The sequence below is a fragment of the Diadema antillarum genome, unplaced genomic scaffold (assembly GCF_040938485.1).
Source record: "Diadema antillarum isolate AM-2024a unplaced genomic scaffold, OU_Dant_1.0 seq00001373_RagTag, whole genome shotgun sequence".
Lineage (NCBI taxonomy): Eukaryota > Metazoa > Echinodermata > Echinoidea > Diadematoida > Diadematidae > Diadema > Diadema antillarum.
The window spans coordinates 1,021,111-1,034,021 of record NW_027272134.1 but is presented as its reverse complement, the minus strand read 5'-3'; the positions used below and the strand labels follow the sequence as shown (position 1 = coordinate 1,034,021).

General features: G+C 37.5%; 1 protein-coding gene across 1 annotated transcript; it reads left to right on the top strand.

The window, feature by feature from the left end:
• The first annotated feature begins 1,511 nt into the window (after nucleotides 1-1,511).
• On the top strand, nucleotides 1,512-10,627 carry LOC139708777 (translation initiation factor eIF2B subunit alpha-like). The gene is made up of 9 exons (XM_071620727.1): nucleotides 1,512-1,593; nucleotides 3,864-3,965; nucleotides 4,773-4,912; nucleotides 5,709-5,825; nucleotides 6,550-6,662; nucleotides 7,281-7,349; nucleotides 7,733-7,808; nucleotides 8,560-8,688; nucleotides 10,132-10,627. The coding sequence occupies exons 1-9, from the start codon at nucleotides 1,581-1,583 to the stop codon at nucleotides 10,285-10,287; spliced, it is 915 nt and encodes a 304-aa protein (XP_071476828.1). The 5' UTR covers nucleotides 1,512-1,580; the 3' UTR covers nucleotides 10,288-10,627.
• The last annotated feature ends 2,284 nt before the right edge of the window (nucleotides 10,628-12,911 follow it).

The window sequence follows — 12,911 nt, the reverse complement described above, 5'->3', positions numbered from 1 at the left end:
CTTAAAAAGAAAACTCAACTCTAATAATACAAATCAGAATAATAATAAAAAGGTCCTGATTGGTGATACGTATTATTGGGATGTAACTCAAAAGCCTAGAGACCAAAAACCATGTACACTGTTAAAGGCATTATTTGCCATTTGCAGATGAAACAAAAACCCAGTTTTAGCGCTTCAAAATAATTCTAAAATGTGAGTTAGGCATATAAACAATCATTTTAAAGATTTTAATCAGGATAATCAATGTTAAGTATTGTTAAACATGCAAAATATGAACAATAGTTATAATAAAATTGCTTCTAGACTAAACAGTCCGCAGTTGTGGTTTATTGAGAAAAACAGTGATATCTCCCTATATTTTAGGTTTTATTGCAAAATTTTTATATGATAGGATGTTTTGTGATACAACTGACTTACACATATACATCAAATGAGATAACCCAAACATTCTTTTTAAATTACTGCTCCCAAAGGTAAACTGTACCTTTAATGTATGTCTTTATCGAGGTGGGATCCCCTTATGCAAGATTATTTGATAAACATATCAAATAAAATAATCACTTTCCAGCAAATTATGTTCAATTTGCTTAAGATTCTACTTAATTGATTCAATTTCAATATTTTCTGCTGGAAATGGAGAAAAAATAATTGAATGAATGGATGAATGAATAAAACTGAGAGTTTAGATATACGGTCCATGGGAAACAAATACAACTTCTATTCTGGTTAATATATATTTTAGCAGACTAGAAAAAAAAAAAGTGGCAAAGAGAACAGATTCTTTTTTATATGCTTATATCTCACCATGGCAGCCTGACCGGAAGAAAACATAACACCTTGCGTTTGTCGCTGTTTCTAAAGTACAGAAAACGTAATTTGATAGAAAATATATATCAAATGAAATGAAAGAAATGGTATATCAAATATAGGAGATATTGAAATGTGATAATGATTGCAAACATCAACAATAATACAATGCGTTTTAATAGCTATTTAGTTAAGTTGGTTAGTTAGTTAGTTTGTTTGTTAGTTAGTTAGTTAGTTAGTTAGTTAGTTAATAGTTGGTTAGTTAGTTAGTTGGTTAAATTAGTTGGTTGGTTAGTTGGTTGGTTGGTTCGTTTGTTCGCTCGTTCGTTCGTTCGATCGTTCGATTGTTCGTTTGTTCATTCGTTCGTCAGTCAGTTGGTTGGTTGGTTAGTTAGTTAGTTAGTTGGTTGGTTAATTAGTTAATGCTCTTGGACCAATAATGTTCTAGGATTAGTAAGTCGAAATGTGACAAATGCTGTGAGCTGATGCTATTGTATCTCAACTTTGACAGCCCAATCCAGTTGATATTTGAATTCAATCATAACTTTTGTAATTGATTTCATATTTTCTTGCCGTTGTTTTTCTGTCGGTTTGTGCGTTTGGTTCCTGCTGGTGGTTGAGTGCAGAATACTATAATCTGAATATTTATTGAATATTAGATTACACATCATGAATATGCAATAACCCACTAGGAGCTGTCGGCGCTCGCTCATATTTCTACACATATGTGCTGTCGTTTTACGTGAATTTAACGATATCACTCGCACCAAGCCATGAATAAAGAAGGTAGGTATGACGTTTATATCAACGTTTGTGGTCGATAACGCTAAAATTCAATATTCTGCGGCAAAACGTGTAAAAACTCAATGACAGATAAATTTGTGTGGAAGACCGATAGCTGTTGACGGTCCCACATACTGCTTATTATGTTAGCAAAGTTGTGCAGTCATACTGCATTTTGCATAGATTGCATCATCTCGGCCTGGCTGGCTAGCAGGCCTGGCTTGCCTGGCGCTGGCTCTGCAGCTTTGAGAAAAAAAAAAAAAAAAAATGTTGTAAATTGTTAATAAGATGCACAAAATTTGGGATGTTGGCAAACAAACAGCGAAATGTTATAAGGCTATCAGTGCACATCTTTGTGCATAGTGTGATCAATTGGTGATGGTTTAATAAAATGATCGTAGTTGAGGTAATTTATGATTATTAAATGTTCGAAGTTCTGAACTTCTGTGTTGGACTTGCAGTCGTTGCACATAAAATGTAGATCTATGCAATTGCACTTCTTTTTTGTTTGTAATTAATATAGAGTAATTTACAGTAGATGCTCAGGTGGGTGATGAAAGACTAGGACTAGACTTAGTCTATCCATACAACGTTTGACTTCGCAATGCACTTCTTGATAATTAGACCTGCAAACTGTTCATCCAGTTGTCATTAAAAGTACGTAGGTGTGGGGTATTCAGTCCACACCAGGGACACTTGCAACATCTTGATTGAAATACAATTAAATTTGAACTAAAGACCTATCTTTTTCAGCAACTTTGTGAATAATATGTGACATATTAATGTGGGCGCTTGATGCCTTTGAATATCATTATATTATTATCATCCTTATCATTATTACCTCTGGCTCTGCCAATTGGATAAGGTAGGAGGAGGTAAAAAGTGATCATAGGCATTGGTTTGTCTGTTTGCAAAATAACTCAAAAAGTTGCTGACAGATTTGAACGAAACTTGCAGGAAAAGTTGATAATGACACAAAGAAGGGATGATAAAATTTTGGTTGTGATCCAGGAATTTTGATGGATTTTTAAAGGATTTTTTATCTTCTTGCAGATGGGTCAGTGAACTTGGGAGATCAAGCTGCGCATATTTGAGGTTTGCATGCGCGCTGCAAAGTGCATGCTCTGCTTGGGGGTGGCGCCGCATTACTGTACACGCCGAATATTTCGTGAGGTTTTTATTTTCACAAATTTCGCGTGTCAGGTGCTATTCGCAAAATTAAAGACATGCAAAAATATTTACTTTGATCCGGATGTGAATGTGACATACATGAGTACACTTCTCCGTTCAGGACAGGACTCCACAATCGCGGATTTAACCACTCATGAAATCATTGGGAATTTGTGAAATATATATGGCATATACAGTAGCTGGAAGCAGATGATGCAAACAAAAGGCTTTTGTTATTGAGAAATGACTTGGGGGCGATTTTCAGCATGCGGTGGAAATAAAAGAATGAGCTGCTTGGCGGAGGTCTGCACTCTACAGGTGCTTTTCTAGTTATTATTATTATTATTATTATTATTATTGTGTTTTTGTGGGTTTTTTGTTTGTTGTTGTTGTTTTTTTTTTACAGATGCATAGTGCTGCATAAATGTTTTAAATCATCATCATCACCATCATCATCAACTGTCTATCTGAAGCAATGAATACACTGTATATGTTGAAATGGCAGTGGAAGTACATGTATCAAAGCATTGGTCCTCAGACTCCTTGGAGGATGTCTGTTAGACTATTACCTACATTCATGTCATCTATATCAAGACTTGTGCCCTCATATGCATCGTTGCCACTTTGTCCAAATTTTGCCGCTCACTGGATTTCCTTGTTTTACACGGGCCAGTGGTCCGTACCCCTTGGGTCTTGTACATATATCATCAATGAAAATGTTAAAACAAAAGAAAATAACTCCCCATTCTATTGCAAGCATATATGCAGTTTGATAATGCTCTTCTTGAGATTTCACTGTAAATTCTGTGTGTACTTCAATTAATTTTTAGCTTAGTGATTATCTGATGATAACCATACTTCTGCCTATATCGGGGGGATTCTGAACAGAACCTGTTCCATGATGCCATTCGAACCTACCCGGTACTTGCTTTATAGAACCTCCAAGCAGAAGCCAGTTGTTCTCATATGGAAAAGAGACACAGCTTACATGATGACATTGCATTCTGTTTTTCTTTTTGCCTGTATGGAACCTGTAGGCAAATTAATGTATCTCTTTACCACTGTTGTGTCTGTTTTTTTATCTATAATCATTCATTCTGTAGATGCAGTCAGGTACTTCACAGAGTACATGTCAACCAACCAAGATATCTCGCCAGCTGTGGCTGCCATCAACACACTGATAGAGTTTCTCAAGATCAGTCAAGGTTGGTGCTCTTCAGTTTTCTCACAGAGTGTTCAGTTGTTCCTTTTTTTTTGGGGGGGGGGGGGGTTGAATACAATGTCCCAATTTTTAAAAGAGCAGGTATCTATTAAATTCATTCAATTTGAGAAATAAAGGGAGATGCACAAGCAATTTGTACTTAAAGAAGACTGTTAAAAAGTGTAAAGACAAAATTGTGCAGCCAAAAATACCTCCTGGCATATCGACTCCAAAAGCTACGGTGTATTAATAGTGTTGTGTGTGTCAACCCGTAATTGAATGCTTACAGAAATATTCCTAACAGTTCATAGGTTTGTGTTTAGATACGGATAAAGTGTCTGTGAGAAAATAATGTCTTAGTTTTAGTCATTCCAAGATAACCAGTATAATGTTATTCTCCCTGCTTTCTGAAAGAATCAAGTCAAGTGCTTGTGCAATGTGCTAGAAAAGTGAAATTATGTTGATCTTTATATTTTCTTTGAAATGTTTTCCATTTTATGCAACATTATGAATTGTAGTCGTCTTCTTATCCAGCGATGACGGCACCAAAACTTTAAAAATTCATAACTTTTGAATGGATTATCTGATTTTCTTCAAACTTTCACTGATGATGTGTTCTAATATAATTGCTGCATTCACTCAACCCACATGTTTATTTGGGTGTCATTCCCTTAAGTCAATTTTTTTCTTGCCTTTTGTTGCCAGTCACAGTCATTTGCTAGTTGTCTGGTAAGCAGAAAGAAAAACAACAACACAAAATCTGCTACCCCTACTGAGCAAAAATATCTCTTTCCGTCTGCTATTCATTCAGCCGAGACGTTGGCAGGACTGAGGGATGGGCTGAAGGACTGTATAACGTGGCTCATGGAAACAGATAGCTCTGTGACGGCAATCTCGTCCGGATGCGAGCTGTTCCTCAGATTCATCACGCTAGCAGCCCTGGATCAGCAGGTATGAGCATCTCTCGCTTTCTCCCGTTGCCATGGCAATTTTTGCAAGGCGACCTCCTTTGCGGCGATGTGTTGTAGTTTTTGTAGTAGAGGGGTGTCTCCAATTTTTCCCTGAGAGTACTAGAACTCAGATTCACTCATTCTCAGATTTAGATCATTCATGTAGTTGTAGACGTATACTTTTTAAATTTCCAGTTTATAGGAAATTTCCATTGGCACAGGTCCCCATTTCATAAAAAAGTTGATGTGACAGCAACTCTTGCCTTAATGGCACTTGTCATGGTAACGACAAGAATCCAGCTTCCTGGTTGGCTGTTCCTATAGGACGTTGGCATTGATACAAATGATACAGATATGAATTTAGGGATGAAAGCTAATCTTTCATTGTGATGCATGTTTAGTATGAAACACTGGTACAGGACTTTGCAGTAATCATCAGGTAATGTCTGGGCAAGTTATCATTTAATACAGATCTGAGAAATTTCTTTGTTACAAGCAGCGTAAATGATAAACAGGGATATCATCATTGTAACAAGGATATAAAAACAAAGAAATACAAAGAGTTAGGACCTGCAGAATAACCTTGTTATGTGTAGAGGGTTTTGTTATATCCAACCTCTTTATTATATAGAGGTTCCACTGTATGAGGTTGATGATGCTATGGAACAATTTGAGTATTTTTATTCTTTCTTAGTTTTTTTTTTCTGTCTGTTTCCTCTCATGCACCATTTCATTTACTTTCTTTGTGATTGATCTCTTTCCCCATTGCTTGTATCCCCTTTTTTCTGCATATCCAGGATTTCACAGAATGCAAGAATATCCTGGTTCAGAGAGGAAACTTGTACTTGAAGAAGGTTGCAGGATCAAGAGACAAGATTGCTAAGCTTGGTCATCCATTCATCACAGATGGAGCAGTAAGTAAAGAGGACTCTTACAGATAAGCAGAGTAAGAGATGGACATAGAGGTGGATTTCATTTACTTTATTTGATTATATTGTACATTATTTTCATGATTTTATAAGAACAGAATGCATTTCATTTCATTTCAGTTCATTACAATTTATTCTAATTAATTTGCGAAACTAAATGGGATCAAACAAAATCGAACGTAGACAGATTAAGCAGAAAGATAGTGAGGATGAATACAAGGAGGAGCAATGAAGGGAAAATAGTCCTGTATTTCTACATTAGTTTTCAGATTTTACATAAATTTTTATGTCATCAATAAAGAGGAACAGAGAGAAGGAACAAAATCACTTTCTGTTAGTGAAAGTGATAGACTAACCAAACTTTTGCAAGTGATTGATATTTACACATTATAAGTGCTTGATTTCTAGATTCCTTCTCCTACCATCAAAGTATGTACTTTTGATCATGACTTAACCTATCAAGGTTTCTGCAATGTGTTGCAAACTTTTGTAGCCTACCATGATTTTTTAGAGCTATCACTGTCTGTACTGTAGCAAAAGAGACAAAATAAATGTGAAATAAAGAAAGAATTTGTACAGATACTGAAGGTGATCCGTGAGGATACAAGGATCACCTAATGATGATGTCCAATTTGTTTCCTGACATTTGTCACCCATTTGATATGTTTTTGTTCTGTTCTCCCGCCCCTGTTCTATTCTTCCCCTGTAGAATGTTTTGACGCATTCCTATTCGAGGGTGGTGTTGAAAGTTTTATCTGAGGCTGCCAAGGCAAAGAAGAGGTTCAATGTTTATGTCACAGAGTCCTGTCCAGACAAATCAGGGTAAGTGCAAACATTGTCACACTCCAGGGAGTTAGCACAGTGGACTCATGGTTCAAAAGAACCCTGATATAACAAAATCTTGTCAATACATGTATAGAGTACATTGTAGTCTCAATGGACCACAGTATGAATTTGTTTATTCAGTTGTTTTGCTGCCCTGGTTCTACATAATGTTAATGTTACAAACAGAATTCTTTGTCCTAAAGAATGTATTGTCTTCTCCAGTTCTCTGATAGACCAACTTGCTTGATTGTGTGAAATGTTTGGATTCTTGAGATTTGTTTTCTTTTGAATGCATGCAAAGTTTCTTAAACATGGATCAATACATAGTTTTATCATGAATGGAATCAATGTCATCAAAAACTACTTTCTTGGCCAGGCAATTTTGGAAGTATTCCCAAGATTTCTGCTCCCAAATTTGATACCAGCTGGGATCATCTTTGTATTGGAATAGTATCATTCGTACTTAATGTAGACTTTTACTATAGCTGATTCAGCATGCTACTGTGGCACAAATACTGTATAAATGGACAGTTCAAAGTTTGCGAAAACTCTTGGAGAAATTGTAAATTTGTTTCACGCACACAAATTCAGTCAATTTTTGTTTGACATCCCCAGCCTGAAGATGGCCAAGGAACTCCAGGATCTTGGAATTCCCACAGTGATTATTCTTGATTCAGCAGCAGGGTAAGTGTTTTATGCTTTTAAATCCTAGCAATGAGTATTGCCTGCATTTTTTTTTTTTTTTTTGCAAATAATCAAATTTTCACCACACATCAGGAACATCTCTTCAAACCATTGACGAGAACCACTTCCCACACCTACCCCTGAATGTTACCAGCTTACTGTTTAGGCATACTTAATTCTAGTAGCAAGTTTCATGGAATTCCACCAAATACAGCTTAGGTTCATCACATGAATATCAATGTTTCAGACCATGATGGTTATAAAACTGCATGTCATCTGTTGGTTAGCATGAGAGATGCCCAAGATTGGGTGCATGAAATAAGTGGTTCTTTTCTGTATCCCCTTTATACCAGATTCATCAGCATAAATTCCTTTCTCTGCAGGTACCTAATGGAAAGGGTAGACCTTGTTATCATGGGAGCTGAAGGAATCGTTGAAAGTGGAGGCATCATCAATAAGGTTTGTTAGACATCAATATTTTTCTCCTTTTTCTATTTTTTCCTTGTGCATTCTAATCATTGCTGTCAAATGAGTTGTTACATGTACTCTTGAAATATCAGTGAGGTTTTCATGAACTTCATCTTCATTTTTACACTGTATCATGTTTTGTATTCTGTTCAGTACCACTGAATTTGTCCACATTCTTCCTACATATTGCCACAAGCATGAGAAGTTTAAAATCTATCTATTTCTAAAACATAACTTCATTCAGATATGACTGGAACAAAATGCTTATATTGTGTTATGCATATTGTATAAAGGCATTCAATTATGTTGTCATTAGATGTGGTTTAATTCAAAATTTTTCATGAGAATAGAATCTTCCGAACACTTACAGCCTATAAATGTGGATGTTAACTCTCTATCTGTCTATCTCGCTTCTCTCTGGAAGTTTAGTTCATGAAATAAGTGACAAAATTATTGTAAAAAAAAAAAAGCTTTTTCAATTAAGACAAGGAGCAACAGAGTACAGGCTTTGGAGAAAGGCAAGTAATGTATACTGGCAACTACATGCCAAGATGCTTTACTAAGATGTTATTTCGTAATTCTGTCATAATTCATCACTACTGTTCTAGAATGTTAGAGGCACTCATGATTATTTGATAATACATGTATGTTCAGTTGGGGTTTTTTTCTGTCCTGGAGAACACAAGTTTGCAGTGCTGCCACATTGCATTTTTTATTTTGTTGCTTTGTGCTTCATCAATAGATTGGCACATACCAGATTGCCACCTGTGCCAAAGTGGCAAACAAGCCAGTCTACGTGGTGGCAGAGAGTTTCAAGTTTGTGCGGATGATCTACCCACTGAACCAACAGGACGTACCAGATGAGTACAAGGTAAAGCGACCAGGAAAATTAGGGAGCTTTAGATTTTCGCGACGGGGACATTCAGAGGGAAAAAAAAATGTTCTGAGCATGCTCAAAAACGCTCGTCAAGTTGATCTATTTATAGCTTGCGTCGCCTGAGTTTACTACGCGTTCTGGGCTATGTTTTAAATACGTCTGCTGAATTCATGATGTGGAGAGCTACTTCATGCACCCATCATATGGGGGCGCCATTTTATTTTTTATATGTTGCATCCCAGCGTAATCTAAAGCGACTTTTCAGCACAACACAAGGGGAGAAGGAGAACGTCCAGCGTACTCGTCTCAAACGTCCGCGCCACAAATCTAAAGCTTGCTATTGCCTTTCACTGCAGAAGCCGGAGTGATGGGGAGGTGCTGGGGCATAGATAAGTGAGAGGTGAAGTGTGAACAGAAGATGTTTGGGCATAGACGAATGAGGATCGTCACAAGTTTACAACGAAAAAGGGCATGAATTTGAACTATAGATTTTATGTCAGTAATGCTGTTCTTCTCTGTTGCTGATGTATTCTGTATCAGCTGTCACCAGCAAATTATTGCTTTACCACCCCAAGTCTGTGGGTATAGTCGATGTCCACGGGAACTGTGCATCATCTCCACCTTCAGGGGGATTTTTCTATGCTTGTCCTCTCCTCCACCTAAATGTTTTCATCAATGTGATTTCTTGTAAGACTTATATAGAAGGAATCCATGTAGTTGGACGAAGGCATTCCACTCGCATCTAGAGGCATGCAAATCAATGGACCATGCCCTCAGGGTACAGTGCACTCCCATTATAACAAACACAATTATAACAAAATTCCAATTACAACAAAATAAAAATTCAGGCAGCAAAATTATCCTCACTATTTTTATTATTGTTTATTTGTTTGGTTATACCAAAAAACAAAAAATTTTGATATAACAAAAGAAAATTGCCGGTCCCGAGGACTTCGTTATAATGGGAGTCCACTGTATTGGATGTTGCAGTCTATTGAAGTGAACTCAAAGTAGAGTGGGTTGATGTCTTAATGCTGTAATGTATGATTAGGTTAAATAGTCTAATGTTGGTAGAGGAGAGTAAATGTGATTTCATGCTCTCGACCTGCAATCAATGGGTAACGAGTTAATAGGGAAAACGACATACGAGATGATTTGCATGTCATACCTCCCATATTGTTCTTGTTTCACTGGGGGTAGGGGAGGTTACAGAATTATTCGATTTACAGATGGATTTATAACTTAAGAGTGTGCTAGCTTGTGCGTGTCTGGTCTTTTCTACAGGTGTGTATGACATGTTCAGTTTTATCCTTCTGGTCAATTACGTGTGTGATCACATGCAATATGTGTACCAGTAAATCTGTGTTTGTATGTTTGTATATCTTTGATTGGTTTCTCTCTCTCTCTCTCTCCTCCTTTCTGTTGCTGTCTCTTCAGTATCCTGCATCAAAGATGAAGAACAACGCAGACCTGAACCACGAACACCCACTCATTGACTACACTCCCCCAGCATTCATCACTCTGCTCTTTACCGACCTCGGTGTCCTAACCCCCTCTGGTATCAGCGACGAACTCATCAAGCTCTACTTATGAAGGTCAAAGGCCAAAGATGGACAGCGACTGCCAAAACCACTATTATAACGACTGTCTGTGAGTTGTGGCGTCTACACAAAGGTCAGAGGTGTGGAGGTTCCCGAGCAGAAGTTGATCCATACTTTGGCCTGACTGGACTATGGATACGAGAAAAGTACAGACTGGATGCTCAATAATTTTGAGCCTTTTGGTTGGAATCTGCGTACCACCAGTAACTGATGGATGGAAAGTCAGCAGGTGAAGGCATGGACCATCATGTCTTATTATTACCTCTGCCACGGGAGGTTATGTTTTCATTGGCATTGGTTTGTTGGTTTGTTTGTCCGTGTGCAAAATAACTCCAAAAGTTGGGAACGGATTTGGACGAAACTCACAGGGAAGGGTAAGAATGACACAAGTAACAGATGATTAAATTTTTGTAGTGATCCAGGAATTTCAATGGATTTTATGAAGGATTTTCAATACTGTATTTTGGCAGGTAGGGTCAATAAACTTGGGAGTTCAAGCTGCGCGAATTTGAGGTTTGCATATGCGCACTAAAGTGCGTGCTCTAGTTTAGCTAGGGCTAGGACAAGGCGCCGCGCAGCTGAGCGTTGGTGATGTAACAAAAGGCTTCTGTATGGGGAGAGTGGGGTATTGTCATACAGCATGCATGTATGAGTGGATATCTCTGGAAGAACAAAATAAGTGGTGGAAAAACCTGCATGGCAGAGGTCTGCACTCTGAGAGTGCTTCTCTAGTTTTCATGATATGCCTTGTAATGCAGCACTTGGTATGTATCTTCCAAAGACTGCGTTTAAAGGCCCTATTAGACACTGATATGGCAGTGCCTCTCATAGAAGAGTCATTGCGCTAGTCCTGTAGTCATAGAATAAGCTTCATCACTTGGGAAAGATTTAACAAAATCTGTAAGACGGAATTTTAATTTGTCACAATACCTCCATCAGAGCCATGGAGCTGTGCTTTAATTAGAACCCCCTGGCGTACTTACTCATTGTACAGGTGACTGTGATGCAATGACCAACTGGGAAATGCAAAATGTCATTACAATGGACATCCATAATGTTCGGCATAAGTATACAAGGTACGAATGTGGACTGGGCTAGGTACTGTTGCCTCAAGTAAAGCCCTAACTGTTAATGGAACAATCTTGTTAGTGTATTCATGTGTGAAAGGTAAGATGGTAATTTTGTAAATAATACAGTATGTATACAATTGACTCTGTATGAGTCAAATTTGCCTCATTTCCAAGTGCATTTTAAGACCAAACTGTGAAAAATGTGCTCATGACATTGTGTTAAGTGGAAAGATTGGCAAAGTTGAAGCTTATTCTCAAGACCCTTTGGAATCGCATCTCCCTCTGATGAAATTGACTGTAGTAGATAAATTCACATTTAGGTCAACTGACTGCACTGCATACAATTGGGAGTGAAACATACACCCTCGTACAGTACACACCCAGTGTGTGCTGTGAGCATATGAAATGTGACATGTTTGTTTGTTTGTTTGTTTGTTTGTGCACAACATGTACAACATGTATATGCATGTCCATTAGTGATGAATCTACATTCATGTATCATGAATCCCTCGATGATAAAAATGATAATCAGGTTAACAGTGACTATTTTGCCATTATATAATCCTCTTTTAAACAAGATTGTGAAACACTTATACCCAAATAAGATTACTCTACAATATGGAGTTGTGGAGGGTGTGCCATGGACACAGATGTTTAGACATACACACAAGGAAAATCTTTATGTAACAATAAAATGCCTAGCTGTATCTGTATTCATTACAATGGGATTTGCCTGCAAGTGCTGCTGCGATGCAAGTTACATCACTGGCCCAAATCTGCATTGTGGTTATCAGAGATCAAGTAACAGCTGTGTATGCACACTTTAATGAAAAATTTACCACCATTTGTTAATGGGCCACCTGCGAAAAGTCGCAGGATACAATTGGTGAAACCTGACCCAACAGTATAAATTTCCTACATCAAAATGCTTCAACTAATCATCACTGTAACTAAATTTGAATCGTTCTTTTGAATTATGTGGGATCCCATGATGTAATAAGGAGAGATGATAAGAGAAGAATGGTGTTAAGTCGGCACACCTTTTGCAGAGTTTTGGATTACAGTAAATTCCCCACTGACAATACTGTAGTCCCAACTCCAAACTGTACATGTAGTTGTCTCTGCTGAATTGATGAGGTCACTCCGTGTATCCTACACATTACCATGGAAGGTATCTGCACGTTATCATGTAAATGGATTGAATAAACATATGATGTCTTTGGAGAGTTGCTTTAGCTTGCACCTTGTTAGTTTTTCGTGTACAAACTCACACATTCCCACGCATAAATTGTACATGCATTTCGTGCAGCATATCTCAACAAATGTTCACCTGTATGTCTTCAGTGCTGATTATTTGCAATCTGCATCTTAAGATGCGTGTATAACACTTGGGGTGGGGAATAAAAAAAAAATCACCCATGGAATACTCATTATTACAGTTGAAGTTTATCTTCCTCGCAAAGGTTATAGAGTTTGTATAGTATATTTTATGTTGCGACTTCAATACAGCACACAAGGATCTCTCACTTAAATTTATCACGTGTAA